We start from the raw sequence: 16,463 nt of genomic DNA, 5'->3' as shown, positions 1-16,463 counted from the left end.
GGACCTCTAGGATGACCCAGATAATTACTTTCTGATATGCACGGATGATGTGGTGGTATGGACCACTCGCTCCTCCCAGAAATGTCAAACAGGGGGCCTGAACATGGTGGTGGAAGCTAGTGCAATTTGATGGGGCTCACTTTCTCATCCGAAACGACGGTTCACCTGTCCATTGCTAACAGTTAGGGCCGCTACAACTCTCCAATAGAATTTCGTCAGACTTACCCTTGCTGGTCAACTCCTGACGGATATGTCTGCACTCCGCGTGCACGGCGTGGACTTGACTACCTCTGGTTCAGCGCCGCCAGGGCTCCGCGCCGCCCGAAAGTCAGGTTTTTGCACGCTGCACCTGTTTCGCCATATCCCTTTACTCTCCCGGGAACGGGGAGGGGAGGAGAGGGGGGGCATTTTCTCTTTGAATCGATGGATGTTCGCCGGATATTCCAGTCCTGTCTTGTTTACCAGGCACAGATTGAGCATCTCACCAAGGCCTAATGGGCCCGATTGCAGCATCGTGATACGGAAAATGTTCCGGTCATTACGTGCCTCCGGTGGTTAAAACCGATCCCTAGGTTTTAAGATGAGGCGAAAGTGAACAGATTAGACTGAATGAGTTATCAACGACGTCAAACCCGTGTCTTGAAGCTTGACGCAGTTCCAGCGGCGGCTGCCTTGGTACACCATATGAATCCTTCCGTGCCACTCGTTCGCCTCGTATTGGTCATCTTCACCCTCCTCGTGTTTTTTTTACACCGTCTCGACGCAGGTTGTCCTTGCCCTACGTCGCGTTGACCACCCTTCCAGTGTGGCGTCGGACTTTCATCGGTTTGTAGCCGAGTGCTCCTGCCCAGTACAGGTCTGCTCGATTCGCCGCTGTAGTGTTTCCGCTCATGCCGATGCAGACGCTGCCTGTCATTCTCAAACCGTAGTCTACCCTCTTCATTTTAAGATGCCGGCCTCATATAGACTGGTCTGGCAATTCACAAGAGGTCACTGCTGCGCACCACACGAGCTCTTATTCCTTCGTGTGGTTTCAACGTCCCTGGTGGTCTTGCCTGCCTTAAAGAGGTTTCGCTTCATGGGTTCATGTGAACGCAAAGATCCCACCGGCTGTCCGCGCCAGTTCGGTTCATATCACGACATCCAACTGCTGTTTCTCTTTCCTCACCCCAGTTCGGGAGGCTGATCTCGAACACTTCCTTCAGGCGTGCCCGGGCCTTCAAGCTTCGTGTCGTCGCCATCTTAGCGGGGTGGGCCTCCATCCTAATCGGCTGTCTCACACCGTTCCCTTCTAAACTCCTTTCATGAAACGGGAATGCACTTTTACCTTTAAGTGTATGTCGTATGGAATACCGACACAATTAAGAAAGAAGTCGTTGTAAGTTATCGCTATCATCGATCGTCTTTGTCTCACGTATGGAGACCTCATTCATAGTCATCGTCACTCAGTGCTGTTGTTCACCTTCGTCGTATCTTGTTCACTGTGGACGGCGTACCACTTATGACGAATGATGACGACTCCTGATATCTAGTGTGCTTCTTCTTAATAGGATAGATCTGTTTTGAAGTAGGCGCTAAAAATAATCTTAGCGATTTTTTTGTAGTAACCTTTCCTTCATGGCGGATATTAGTGCAGGAGTTTGACTACCAGATGGCCAATTATTCACTTGAAAGGCGCCAACAGAATTTAGAGACGGCGTTGGAGATGAGGTATATAAAGCGTGTTCGAAATAAACTTTGCAGGTGAGTTTGAGACCTTGCCTCCTTTTTTACTACCTTCTGTTGTGTTCTCTTTCTGCCCCAGTCTCAGGTTTACAATCATGTCACAATTTTAAAGCATCTTTCTTTCCTTTTCTAGTTTAATATAAGATTGACAGCCTGTCGTCAGAGTAGGTTAGTTCACTCCTCAATTTACAAAGCGCTAAATATTTCTATACTGGTTTTCTCCTCAAGAACCGTAGTAAAAAAGTCCGGGCCTTCGCTAAGTATTACTAATTACTCCCTTATATAAATAATTAACATTAATATAGGTGTATTTTAGATTAGATATTTGTTTTCTAATCAAGCTGTACCCGTTTCAATTGTCAAAAGCATCCCTTCTTCTCCCGACAACCAAATCTTTAAGAACTTATTTGCGCGGTGTGTGGACAATGTGTGAAATTTCCTTTTTTCTTTAGGTGAAAACGAGTATAGGTATATACATACGCGCGAAGGCATGATGATTAATGTCGCCGTGCGCGCCTTGACATTTCGGCAGCCTCTTATGAAACGAGTATGCAGTATGATTACAGAAAAACTTCAAGGGGGATTTAACGCCTACACTTAGTGTTGCAACACCCGAAAGCTGGTCATCTAACTCCATAAATGAATTGGGCTGTGGTGTGATACATTATTAGTCGATATATGCTTCTGAAAGTATTTTTTGCCACGCGCTATTTTCCAGTAACAACGGATACGTCTGCGTTGCGATACATCGCAGGGACTCCCACGTTCTGGAGGTGCAAATGGGTGAGTAGTCATTGTTGTATCGTAACTGCCCAGGCAGCAGAAGACATTGAGATGACGTCAAAGTAATGTCCTAGAGGTTGGGCGACGTCGAAGTTTTTAACAAACTTTTTATCGATAGCATTCCTACGCCCACATGAGAGGCTACGACAACGTCAAACACGCGACGTAGTGGTAACGTCATAAGCTTCACCTCGACTTCGTCAACAGTGATCGACGTGTTGTATGAGAAGTTCTTTGAACGTCGAGCACGAGGCGTCATAACAATGTCCTGAGCAACATTTGACGTCTTGTACATTACTTTACGTCAGTTTTACATTTTCTCCGGGAAGCCATTTCAACGTCGAGCACGAGACGTACAAACAATGTCCTGAGCAAGACATTATTCCACGTCAGTTCTACGTTTTTTCGGGTGATTTCTCAAATGCTGGTCGCGAGACGTCCCAACAATGTATGAGCAATACATTGACGTCATTAGCAATAATACACGTCAGTTCAACGTTTTCTTCGGAAAGTTCTTTGAACGTGGAGCACGAGACGTCCCAAAAATGTCTGAGCGAACACCTTGATCCCACTAAACAGGTGCCTTATAGAGAACAAGGTGCTGTCATATAACTTTTAAGGTTTCTCGTCAATCTCAGCATTTTTGATACTGTGCATGCAATTCACCTTTCAACCTTGCCCCTGAGCTGCAGAAATCTCTTACAATATTATCATTCTAATGATGTTCGTTTTAGCAGGAATTGCTTAAAAAGTCTAGAATTCACGACACAAACCAGGATTTAGATTGGAGTCAGCGGGGCTGTTTAAAGCATTTTTGGCGTATCCAACTTAATATCAGCGTCTTTGAAGCTGTAAGAGAATGATAATAATGCAAGAGATTTCTGCAGCTCAGCCAGGTTGAAGGGTGGACAGCATGCACAGTATCGAAAACCATGTCATTGACGAGAAATCTTAAAAGTGATACGACAAGTCCTTGGGCACTATAGGAAGCTTGTTTTGGGTGACTCCGAATTACACCCAAAACTGTGTAACCATGGAAGTGTCCAAAATTACCGATCACAAGGGAGCTCAAGGAGCACCGTTCCCATGATTCATAGAGTGCGGGCCGGGGCGATTGGGGGATTTAGCAAATGGTCTATTCCGTCCGAATGTGCATGCTTTTGCGAACAACCTTCGAGCAACGAAGCCAGATCCGGTCCACTCCATGGTTCCACGGTGACCGAGGTCGGAACCTTATCAATTGGCATCCCGTTCACTCTTGACGTATGTTCGATGTTTTATGGTCGTTAAATGGGACGTTATTTCAACGTTGACATATCGTTATCAGAGACGCGCTCGGCATTTTATGTCGTGAAATGGGACTTTACGATATGGTTAATATGACGTTCTTAATTAACATCCCGTTCAGTTTAGACCTATACTTGACGTTTTATGGTCGTTAAATGGAACATTGTGTCAATGTTGATATAATGCTATCATTTGACTTCCCGTCCAATTCAGAGGTGCATTCGACTTTCTAAAGTTGTCAAGTGGGACGTTATGTCGACGTAAAATCCACGCTTTTTTTCAGACATTAGCCTTTCCATATTACTTTGAAGGGACATGACTTCGAAGGGTTCAGACTTTCGACGTTTTTTCGACACGTGGTTCCTGACGTCATCGAGCTTCGTTCGACATCCTTTTGACGTGTATGTGCTCCCTGGGTGACAGCTTAAAAACGCAGTGAGGGGCTTCTTAAGTTCAGGCTTCTTGCTTTCTGATTTCTGTCTGCCGATTCCTGATTGGAGAGCAGCGGAGCTATAATGAGATGTTTGCTACATGTCAGAACTTGTCTTTTGTCCTTTCTTAAGTTGTCAATGATAGTATAGCTTTGTATTCAAAGTTCTGTCTTTTTTTGTCTTTTTTTTTTTTTGCCTTGTGGTTGGTTAAAAGAGGCGATAAGGAAAATAGTTTTTTTCTTCAGAAAGTCATTGCACGCGCACAGCTAACAAGCAGCGAGTACTGCATGCCGACATCACAAAAATAGGAATTCAACGACCCGACCGAAGGGTGTCTAGTACCATCTGTTCGCAAACATGTTTTCTGCAAAAAAAAAGTCGTTCAGACTTTCCACTTTCGTGAAGAAGGAAGACCAGCGGAGCTGTACGCGATACACTGTGTGCTTCTTCGTCGTCGTCTGGTTTTCGCGCTTTTTCCTACGATAAATTCCCACCAACGCGCCCAATTGCTCAATCTACTTTTATAGCTGGAAAGGTTACCGCCATCTACGAGTGACGGCGGAAACCACACTGGTTGTGTGCTTGCCGCCGTCGCTTATAGATGGCGGTAGCTGTCCAGGTAGGTTTGTGCCGCCATAAACGGACACGATCCTGGGGAACCTAGCCCTTAAAATCTCCGCTGTAAAAAAAAAAAAATAAAAATAAAGTCTTGATACTAAACAAGTTATTGCTAGCCTTCTTGCAAACTGTGTTTGGTTTTCTCACTTTCCGGGGCGGTGCGATTGCGGGCCGAATAAATTAATGTCATATAACGGGGCAGGAAAAACGTTGAAAAAAGCGGTCAGACGTTGCACCCCGTGGTTCAAAGGAGAGATGAACTGCTATTTGTGTGGCAGATGAGTCTTATTTGAAACATGTCCCGCGAAACTTATTCGGTATCCACTGTAGTTGTTATAAAAACAAACAGACGACAACACTAACGACACAGGGTGCATTTCGCATTGTGGCTGCACATTTGATATGAACGAAATATTATAATAGAATATAAACATTCTTTGTTCTTTTAACATAGTCACTCACTGGGGTTTCCTCTTCGTAAAATAATTTACAATGAACCATCACATTTAGGCTGTTACGAACACACTTGTACCAGGAAAAATATTATTGAGTAAGGTTCGTAATAAAGTATAGAAAGTTGATTGGAAATATTTATGAAAATCTGGTGTCGGTAGAATGCTGGAGCGGAGTGACATTCAGCGATTAGAGACAGGTCATGAGTTTGAGTATATATTACTTGTGCTACTTTTTAAGACATAGCCTTTTAATGTGAGTGAATATAAGCTGCAATTAATGTGTTACGCTTTTTCCCATTGTGTTCACATGTTTTCTACAAGTATTAACTTTGGTGGAATTGCGTAGGTCCTCGTTTGTTCCTAGTGATAACAATGGCGTAATTTTCTAAGTATACATTTCTTTAGGAGTGCTATCTTTAGTGCAGCTGTCTAAGTATAATGATGTTTCAACCGCTCGCGCAATGGCCTTCAAGCGAAGGTTCACAATATTTATGACTGAATAAAATAAGAAAGCGAATCCTCACTAAAGTTGAGTTTACAGCAGGAACTCAGCTGTACTTCCCTAGTTACCGAACGATAGTCATGCTTGAATGACTTGATTGTAGATGCTAGAATAAATACAGGCTTTTTTTTTACGAAAAAACTGGAAAGGCATTAAGAATATTTATTCACTATATAAAAACATCAATTGAGTAAATATTCGGATCAGTTTTTTAATAAGATAAAAATGCGCGCAGCAAAATGCACACGTTATGATCGAACAAACACTAGGATTTTCAGTATTTGCGGCAGATCCCACGAGCTTTGCGCACACGCTTATCAGCATAGGTAGTTAAACATTCAAACGAAGTCATGCGATGATGTTTAGGTAATTTATAACAGCAAAAATAAACAGATATTAATTTAAAGATATTATTTTTATTATTTCGTTCTGTCGATAACTCGAATAAACGGGTGGAAATGTAATCGTTCATATTCTATTGCCTCTGTTAGGCGAACAAAGAGGACATCTGATGTCGAATGATGCCATTGTGTAAACCGCATGTTGATTAATATGAATTCATTTAGGATTAACGGGGCTTCTAATGTTCTCTTGCTTGCAGGGGAGCTGAGTAGGACGGCAAGGGACGCCTGCCTGCCTCCGGCCTTTGATCCGGATTCTCAAGACTTTATCACGCTTCTCGGTACGACTGCAGTTGCCTTTTATTTTGGTACAAGTTCTCACAAACTTAGTTTACAAAGGGTACTCGTATTGAAGCTACCACGGCATGTCCAATCACCGACCCTCGGAACCATCAAGTATATAAAACATTAAACAGGGTGTTTGATTTAGAAAAAAAGAGCAGAACGCCCTAATGCGGCGTGTGCCGGTCACATATACGTTCAAAAGGACAATGTAGGGAACTGATTGTCACAATGAATCAAATAATTACTATACCATATCAATTAACTTTTAGTTATGGAATACAAATAGATAGTTCGAACTAGAAACTTGCTGAGCATCCGAAAAAAAAAACATTAATTAAATAAATGTGAGAATGACATGACGTACGTGAGTTGTGCGGGGGTGCGCTAAAGTTACAACTCGTGCAAATGGCGCAATGCTGGCGGTGCCCGAAAAGGCAGGTGATATCCTCATCATATGCGTTTTCGCAAAACTAAGCTTACCCCTGTGGCACGAGTAGTAACATTAGCTCACCGCGCGCCTCATACGTGCATCAAGCGTTGAAATATTTACTATATACTATTTACTACTTACAAAAAGGCCACGCGGCCGCCAAATTCAACGAACCCATGCACGTCCCGTGAATTTGTAGAATATGGCGGCCGCGTGGCGTTTTTGTTTTGTGGCGTAACGCACTGTTCTAGGCGATTTCAGTCATTAAAAATCATCGGTGTTTAAAAAAACAACCATCGCGGCTTCAAAAATCCGGTTCCAAAAGATGAATACAATAATAAGAGAAGACGACGGCACGATATGAAGATTAAGGTAATCTATACTCGGCAACAACTGTTTCGTGCTACATTGCCAGGGCCACCGTAACGTCCACACACCGCTCAGGCCCCGCGCTGCTGCGAAAGTACCTGAATTTATTTGCGTCTGATTCGCACGCGCTAGGGCAACTACGCATCGTTTCCCCTAAGTCCAGAGTCAGCCAATGGTAGGGGCTGAGCAGATCAATCAGAGAGCGTCAAAAAGGCATCATCATGGTGTTCTTCATGTTTCTGTACGTGTTATATCATCGGTGAAACAATCATAAGCAGAAAAGGATTAGTGACTTACGCTTTTGGCACTGCTTAATTGGTTCCATTACCTGGTAGCGTCGGCGGCGTCTGGAAATAAGCAGAAACGAAGTATAGCTTTGACAGAGTTGGAGCACTGTGGAATCTACGCAAGCTTTGGTGACCTAGCACAAAATAGTTGACGGCGAGAATTGCAGAGATTGAGCACTAGGGATGCTAGGCTAGCGTTGACAATGTAGCACGAAGGCGTTGACGCCAAGTATAGCCAGGGTGGAAATCAACAAACACCGAATGTTGGACTCGGTTGATGGCGCTCCTGAAGATATATTGGGTCGAATGCACAGTAAGGGCATGTGACTCGCTTAGTGGAAGTCGCAAATCATGAAACAACATGAAACAGATTCAATGTTGATATTTTAGAGCACAGCTCCTAGGCGCCCGTTTCCGCGTTTCGTGGCGTCGGCGTTACCGCCCCGCTAAAATTTAACGGGAAATTGAATTCTTGTTGAGGTCACGTGACGTCACTTTTTCCACTACATTTAGCGGGGAAATCGACGTCACATGACTTCGTGTCACGTCGCCCACGAAGGAAGTCATTTCCCCCCTAGATTTAGTGGAAAAATTGACGAAACGTGATATCAATACCAATTCAGTTTTCCCACTAAATTTAGTGGTGAAAACGACGTCACATGACTTCGTGTCACGTCACCCATGAAAAAATTCACTATCTCCACTAGATTTAGCGGTAAAACTGACGTCACGTGACCTCGAAATTAATCTTAATTTGTGTTGAAAACTGAATTGGCGTGCAGGTCACGTGGCGTCACTTTTCCAGCTAAATTTAGCGGGGAAAGTGTGGGAAGAGCGGAGGGTACAGAGGAGGAGGATGAAAGGGTACGCAGGAGGAGAAGGGGAGAGTACGGAGGAGTAACAGGGGAGGGTACCAAGGGGGAGGAGTAGAGAAGGAGGAGGGGAGGGTACGGATGATGAGGTTGGGAGGGTATGGAGGAGGAGCAGGCGAGAAGGGTACGAAGGAGGAGGAGAGGAGGGTACAGAGAAGGAGGAGGGGAAGGTCCGGAGGAGAAGGAGAAGGTAGCGAAGAGGAGAACAAAAGAGGGTAGAGGAGGAGAAGGGGATAAGGTTATGTAGGAGGAGCAGAGGAAGGTATGGAAGAGGATAAGGGAAGGAGGAGGACAAGAGGAGGGGAGAGGAGGCGGAGGGAAGATAACGAGAAGGGGGAGGCTGAGAAGGGATGAGAAGGAGGAGGAAAGGAACAGGAGCAGAGGAGGGGGAGGTAAAAGGAAAGAATGGGAGGTGGAGGAGCAAAGGAGGAGAGGTGCGGATGAGAAGGAGGGGCATACCCTCCCGTCATCCTCAAGAACTGCGCTCTAATTTCGTGTTACAAAGACTTGTATACGTCTTTCATTTTTAGAGCGCAGCTCTCAGGCGCCCGTTTCTGGGTTGGGCGGCGTCGGCGTCGACGTAGGCGTCTTCGTAATCGCGTGCGTTGCATTATGGGACGTCACAGTTTTGCTGCAAATTTAGTGGTTAAACTGAATTGGTGTTGGGGTCGCGTGATGTTGATTTCCCGCTAAATATAGCTGGGAAGCTTAACCCGCTAAATTTAGTGGGAAAGCCTTTCCTCTATATTTAGCGGGGAAATGTTCGCTAAATGGCCCACTGCATTTAGCGGGAAATGTCACGAAAATCTCCCGCTAAATGGGAGGGGAGCAGGAGAGGAAAAGGGTAGGGGGAGGAGGGTCATACCCCTCCTCCTCGTCAAAAGCTGGGCTCTAGTTCGCCATTAGAGAGAATTGTAAACGTAAACGTGTTTTATTTTTTGTTTAAATTTCACGAAGTTTGAATTGCTATGGACAACCATTTAAGTTAAGTTTCTGTACGTCACTCAAAAGAAGTTAGGTTTTTAGTAAGAACAATATAGAGCTGAATTTAAAAATGAATCTCCGCTTCTGGACTGCATAAAAAAAGATGAAATTTCGTGTGAATATGAAGCCAGCGCCAACGATGAAATGCGAACGTTTTAGAATATGAATTTACTTGAATAAAATATAAAATAACGAGAGCAAACGTCCACCTAAGCTGAATATTCGTCGAACCAAGAACCGACATTCTGGTTCCATGGGATATTTATATCAGTGCAAAGCACTTGTCAGCAAGAAAGATAATATTTCTTCTCGCTGGCAAGTTTATTTAACTGAAATGAACGCTAGAAGTGAACAAAATGTAATTTTTTTATTTGACGAATTTTACGCTTTCGGATGGACGTTCGCTGATAGGTTTTGTTCATTTGTTCCACTTTCTGATTCGTGCAGGCTATTAAATTTTCGAGTTTTATATTACCACTGCGATAGCGTTTACTAACACGCCCGTTTTTAATGTGAACCCACACAAAGTCCCAGCTTTCTGCAATGCGTAGTTTATTTATACTGGTTAGAAAACAGGATTATATGTTCCCCATCGGACCGTGTAAGATATTGAGTTGAATTTCTCGTTCTCCATGTACATTTTCCGTCTCCAGAGGGCTCGGCGTCCTCTCATCCTTGCCCGTCGCTCGTGGGGACGGACGGGCTTCGCGCCACGGGCAGGGCCTCGTGGAAACCCGACGGGTGCCGAGACGTGCTCGGCTGTCGCAGGCACAGCCACCTGGAGTTCAGGACCGACGGCTGCGCCTCCCAGCAGCCACCAGCAGCGCAGTCGCTGGTCGCCAGCACGAGTGAGGACGCCCGCTTCGTTTCTGCTTCTGGTTGCTTCACTTCGCTTCAGACTCATTTGTTCAAAGGACGAAACACAAGGCTAGCTTGAGCCAACTATCCTCGGCGTTAACTTTGTTGTGCTGCGTTGTCAAGGCTGTTGTAGTTTCTCCATTGCTGCATTCCGCAGCTGTGCGAGAGTTCATGGCGTCACCTTGCATCTCATTCGCACACGGTCTCATGCCAAGGTCGCACCAGGCGAAGACGCTCACACACGTAGCTTTTAGAGCGTTGGAGCACTGCGGAAAATACTGTTTTCACGTGTCATGTGCATTGGATGTAAGTGGAATTCTATTAATTTGAACCCGAGGGGGACCAGAACTTTGTTTGAATAATGCAAAGTTTGAATTACCGGGAGTTTTCTTCGTAGAAACATATTTGACGGGCCCTGCATGTTAGTTGGATTTATCCGCGAGTTTGAATTAAGAGAGTTTAAATTAACGTGATTCCACTGTATGTAAAGCAACTTACCGTCTGCTGTGAAGAACAATTTGGAATGTGCGAAAGAAATCTGGTGAATGCTCGCCGCCAGCACGTACAGTCTCTGCAGAGCTAAACGCAAATCACGCGAGAGCTTTCCACAGAGAGGGATAGTACGGCGGTTGGTTCTGACGTTATTTGCTCTGACGGCTTTACTTTCTTAGCAGGGACTCAGCATTTGCCCCATACCAAGTTATGATTAAACGGAGCATTAACTCAGGTAAAAGAGTTTATTCCACCATCTTCTAGAGTTCCATGTTTTGGCAGCGAATTGCTCTGTAGTTTTGCAGCAGCCAGAAGTGAATAGATGTATAAATATGTTCGCATCTTTGTGTAATTGGTTGTAACAACCTAGGTTTTATACAAGACGTATAGCAAATTAAAGGTAATGACTCTGCGCAGGGTAATCCATAAATTTTGCCTCCTAGGCTGTAACTTTCTTCTTCAAGGAGGCAATTCAAAGATGTTACATTCGAATTAAAGTTTGGAATCTTCTCTTTCCCAGGAGCACATAATTTTTTACTCTATTACCCACCGGCGGTGATTCACTTCCTCTACCGGTGCACTACTCTCTGCATATTTCCATAGATGCTTGAGTGCTGCTCTTGACGACGCTAACGGTGCATGGCATCGCTAACCTCGTCGTCGGACGCTAACGTTGTACCGTCCCAACGTCCTTTTTTTTTTTTTTTTGAGAAATCAAGTGTGAAGGCCCGACGTCCAAGCTGTAAGGTGATTGAGGCAAAACATCTCGGAAACTGCAGCTCCTCCAGGGCGGCGTTGATCTAGTCAACATCTTCTCTCAATCATCTACAACGGCATGCAGTAGTGTAGCCAGAAAGTTCTGTCGAGGGGGGTTGGGTGGGGGGGGGGGGCGAGGTTGACTGGTGTGTCCACGCCTTTGGATCTAAAGGGGGAAGGGGGGATCAAAATGCATGTATATAATATAGGAGCGGCTGGATTTCCGGGAGAGGGGGGGGGGGGGGGGGGAGTCCTGAAGCCCCAAACGCCTGCCCCCTGACTGAGCGACTGATGCTGAAAGTGCTGTACCGGTAGCGGAAGTGCTTCGCCGCCGGTGGGGGCTATATTGAAAAGTGATGCGCTCGTGGTAAAGAGAAGACTCCAAACTTTTGCTAGAATTTCAACACTGAATAAAATATTTGCAGCCTAGGAGGCAAACCTTATCGATCACAACTCCAGTTACACCGAACAGTTGTTTCAAATTGTATTGTACTGGTCCCATTGCGCCAATGCATTTTAAATCCGTCTGGAAGCTTACTCAAACTCACAAAGACAATTTAGAACCGGTAATATACTTGACGCGATAACGACCGTCAAGGGAATTCATAACCTTATTTGCCCGTCTGTTGATGGATATGTGTTATTGATACAGATGAGGCATTTCTAAATTATAGAACGTGGTCACGTGTGTTTGGTTTTCTTTATAAAATGCCGTGCATCCATGCAAATTAACAGATTTATCTCTTTTATAGCTCATACAGGAAAGGGCTGCTTTTTAAATGTTTTGCATATGAACTATTTCATCGACATTCACATTCCCTTAAAAGTTGAACTGGATAAATCTCGTCCTCATTTTTCGAAGATTCTGTTGCATTTATATTTTTTTCATACGGAATGTAAATCAGCACGAAACTATTAGAGCACGATATGAGAAAAGTAGAAAGCTGCCAAGATAGTGTAAGGAGAGAACGAGCGGGTTGGTATGGGATAATCAAACTTGAAGAAGAAAACGAGAAGGAACGGACAAACACAAGCTTCCAACTGGCAACAACATTTTATAACACCAAGAGTTTGCTCTTGGTGTTATTAAATGTTGGTGTTAATAAATGGTGTTAATAAATGTTAAATTAAACTCTTGGTGTTATTAAATGGTGTTGCCAGTTGTAAGTTTGTGTTTGTCCGCCCCTTCTCGTTTTCTTCCTCAAGTTTAACTGCCAAGACATATGCGGGATTTTCCTTGTGACCGAATAACACATTTACACCACTTACTCGTCAACCCATAAAGATGTTGATATATAGCTCGGTTAAGTTTGATTGGAAGTCTATCAGCTATGCTTGTTTTTTCGGGTTAGCATATGTGTGTGCACTTAGTGCGAAATGTGGCATCATTTCCTGAAGCTATATGGGAACGTTACAGTAATTTGATTGTTTATGTTATTCATAGAAAACAGTATTGTCTTGTTTCTAAGTAGTACTGAGACGAGTTCTTTTTTGTATGTTTTAAAATGCCCGTCGTTCACACTCTGTAAAATGCACTTCTGAAAGAAAAAACATTCCTATGTTGACGCACAGACTGCGTGGTATGCGCTCGCACGAGGAAGGATTTTATCTTTGATTGAGATGAGCACTGAATTAGATCGCACGAAAATCACGATATATTTTCGGCCTCAATGTTTAATGGATGTTGATAGGAAGTACTTCTAACACAAGAAAAGAGAAAAGCAGTAAGCACCCATGTTGTTAGACAGCTGCACAAACCAAGAGAGCTGTCGGCTGTGCCATTTATCTACTGCCTCATCATCTTCGCTTTTCAACTCATCCAATCGCCTTCTAAGCTTGCTGAAGCAGAACTATACTAGACATAGGAAGCAAGGGACTCCACGTTTGCAATTTCCCAAATAACACAGAGTTGGCCAATCATTGGCCAATGGCTGGCAATGGTCCTTTGGCCTGTGGCCGGACAATGACCAGAGATTGGAAGATGACTGGCCTTTCTCTGGCTATTGGCCTATGGCCACTGGCCCTCAGCCATCGGCCAAGCATTGGCCAATGAAGTACCACTCTTTGGCCACTGGCCAAAAGACCACCGCGACTGCTGATGAGGTTCTAACCATAAGGTCTACTTAAGGTTGGTTCACATAGTTTTCATTTAAGTGTGCCCGAATGCGTTACGTGCCCCTGTTTCCTTTTACGACGAATGGCGCATTGGCGCCACCTATCAATTATCCCTAAGACACTTCAGAAGTGCGTTTATATTTCTGAATTTTTGCTGCATAATATTGTACTGGGGGCTTCGCTGAATTTGTCAATGTAATAAACAACCCTTTATAATTGATAGTACCTAAATAAGGTGCCGTAAATGCTGCAGATCATTCAGTCAATTATACGTAGTTCCAGGTTACCTAAAAGGTGACACAGTGAGCCAGTGTATTTCCTCGTCGTAAGCGGTTGCAACTGGTTGCAACATTGCCGATCGCACTCAAATGAAAATTTGTATACTAGTCTTTGGAGTTCGTACTGAATGTGCGCGATCGAATGCCAAATGGTTCGAGGATTTTTATGTATTGCGCCGGGCGATGTGGTACAAATATTAGTCTTACATCTTGTGGCGTTTTTATTGCACCAGATTCTAGTTATTTTGTATAAAAAGTAATGCGCTTAGTTACTACAGGGGTTTATAGTGATCAAAGTTGAGAGCCAAGCACGACCAACTTGAATAGGGGGGAGACCTGTCTATCGCGCGCCCCTCCTATGGGAGAGGAACTGGAGCTCTCTTTGACGTTGCGGCTACGAGGCGGCGCCTAAGCGCCCCCCCCCCCCCCCCCCCCCCCCCCCCATCGTTTTGAATGGAGAAGGCTGCGCGATTCGCGATGCAATACTGAAGCCTGTGATTTTGTCTTACAGACGCCTTTTAAAGCATGACATTATTTAACATTGGTGTAGCTTCTGTGCGCAAAAATTTCCTTTTATTGGACTCACAGAGTAATAAATAGGTATACACATCCTTTTTTTACACTAATTACTAAACAACTTCTATGCATGCTTCTCATAATGTCCAACGCCTTAAATAGCTTTTTCAAAATAGTTTTTTTTTTATGAACTACATTGACCGGTGCTCCTCCATCAGGTTTGATGTAATGTTCGTCAGGAAAGGCTTCGTGAACTTCCTAACGACGAGTGCAGCCAAGGCGGTTCTGTGACCTTGTGAGTCGTTGATTCCAAAGTCAAATAGCAGGTTGCTCGGAATTGCTGGCAGATCCTTTTTAGTAAACGTCAGCAGTGGCTTGCTCAGTGCTACTAACCCCGTCTCGGCAGAATTGGCTGCGCTCTAAAGTGTTCTCTGAACGTTAACGAAGCGGAGGCTGGGATAGCGCGGTACCCCACGGTCCAGGTTGTGTCCTATCGCAACGGTAGTGCTGTTGTGTGGAGGGGACTTAAGCTGATGCAAGCAAATGTCGTAGGTAATGTTGCCTTCAGCCGCCCTCGCGAGGAAACCTCCAATAAGTGCCAGCGTGCTGGTCTGCAGTCCTAGAGCTTGATAACCTACCAAAAACTTTATTTTGCGTTCTTTGCTAGTTTTAACTTTTTATAAACAATAAAATATTTCCTTATCCGGGAGCGCTTGAAGTTCGATTAAGAAGGGTTGCCAAATATTCTTCATATTACGCGGCGAAGCTGCAGGCTGCAGACCTGGCTTTTGCAGCAGTGCACCGATATCGAACTCTGAAACTTATGTGCCGCTCCCTTGTGTAATGCCCGTAAAAAAATTCAAGGTTAATGATGATGATGATGACGACAAGAATTTGGTGCAGAGATGAGGGCGCCTTGGGCATCCCTTCGGTCGTTGGAGCCGCTCAGCTGCCTCACCGAAAAGGGCGAGTCTACTCTGTCTGAAGAGAACTTGAACGTTAAAACGTTCTTCAATCCTTGGTCCAACAAGTGACGTGTGCACAATACAATAGACAACGTTGTGACTGCCATGGCTTCGTGAGTCTCGGACGTCATAAATACGCTGACCGACGGTGCCGTTTTCTTCCAGTAGTTCGCATAGTCGAGGAATGTATTCTTGAGTCAGAATATCGAGAGGTCCATCGGCTCCACCTCGGCTCCTCCGAGGTAGCATTTCTTTCGTTCACCGGGCTCGCCGTCCGTAGCGGATAAAATGATTGTGTCACCATGTATAACTGTTGCAAATAATCTTAAAAATGAGTTGCCTGCAAACAGAAAATGAATTCATTCCTTCTTCGTTTATGCGACGGTGGTGCGGGTGTCACCGCGGGTTTTCTAGTCTGCTTTGAATTGCACTGTTTGTCGATCGGATAAATCTAGAACAGGGAACACCGTTGGAACCGCTGTGGTTTTTAGGTTTTTTTATATTAACATTCTCTTTAGAGGCATCTGTTGTAAAGGCAGCGAGCATTGGACAGTGCCCCTGCTATCACTTGGGCGCCACAAAAAACTCTTTTCACCTTAAAAAAAATTGAAACATTAAAACATGTCTTGACTGCATTTTGCTCTTCGAATACAATATGACGCCACGATGAACAGAACAGCGCACACAAAGACAAAGACAAAGAAAAGGAACATGCACGACACAGAAGCGCTGACTCGCAACTGAATTTATACACAAAAGGAAGAAGAAGAGGACGTTCTACAATATGACGCTATTATTCTTACCGTCCCAGATAACTGAGATGAAAAACAAATATCGGCACTTAACCGCTTTCGTGATTCTTTTCATCCATTCTTCGCGGACGCTCGATGATGGAAATTCGTGTTCGCCCCGTTTTTCCGTGCGAAGTACACAGCGACACACTACAGTGTATCTTTTGCCCGCAGTTCGATTCGAAACTTAAATTTTCGTATCGTAACACACAAATTTCAGCGGCGTAGCCACCTCGCTTTGGTGTTCCCCAAGGATTTCCGGA

The 16,463-nt window shown here is 44.5% G+C and overlaps 1 protein-coding gene across 1 annotated transcript in view; it reads left to right on the top strand.

Moving 5' to 3' along the window:
* LOC8043879 overlaps positions 1-16,463 on the top strand; it is a 390,627-nt gene that overhangs the window by 337,101 nt on the left and 37,063 nt on the right. The window contains exons 9-11 of the mRNA XM_042289248.1: positions 2,444-2,508; positions 6,403-6,516; positions 10,083-10,277. Of these exons, the coding sequence (XP_042145182.1) occupies positions 2,444-2,508; positions 6,403-6,516; positions 10,083-10,277 (374 nt within the window). The remainder of the gene's footprint in view (positions 1-2,443; positions 2,509-6,402; positions 6,517-10,082; positions 10,278-16,463) is intronic.

This window comes from Ixodes scapularis, unplaced genomic scaffold, assembly GCF_016920785.2.
Source record: "Ixodes scapularis isolate PalLabHiFi unplaced genomic scaffold, ASM1692078v2 PGA_scaffold12__126_contigs__length_90152505, whole genome shotgun sequence".
Classification (NCBI taxonomy): Eukaryota; Metazoa; Arthropoda; class Arachnida; order Ixodida; family Ixodidae; genus Ixodes; species Ixodes scapularis.
The sequence above is the reverse complement of the archived record's forward strand: the minus strand, read 5'-3'. Positions and strand labels throughout refer to the sequence as shown.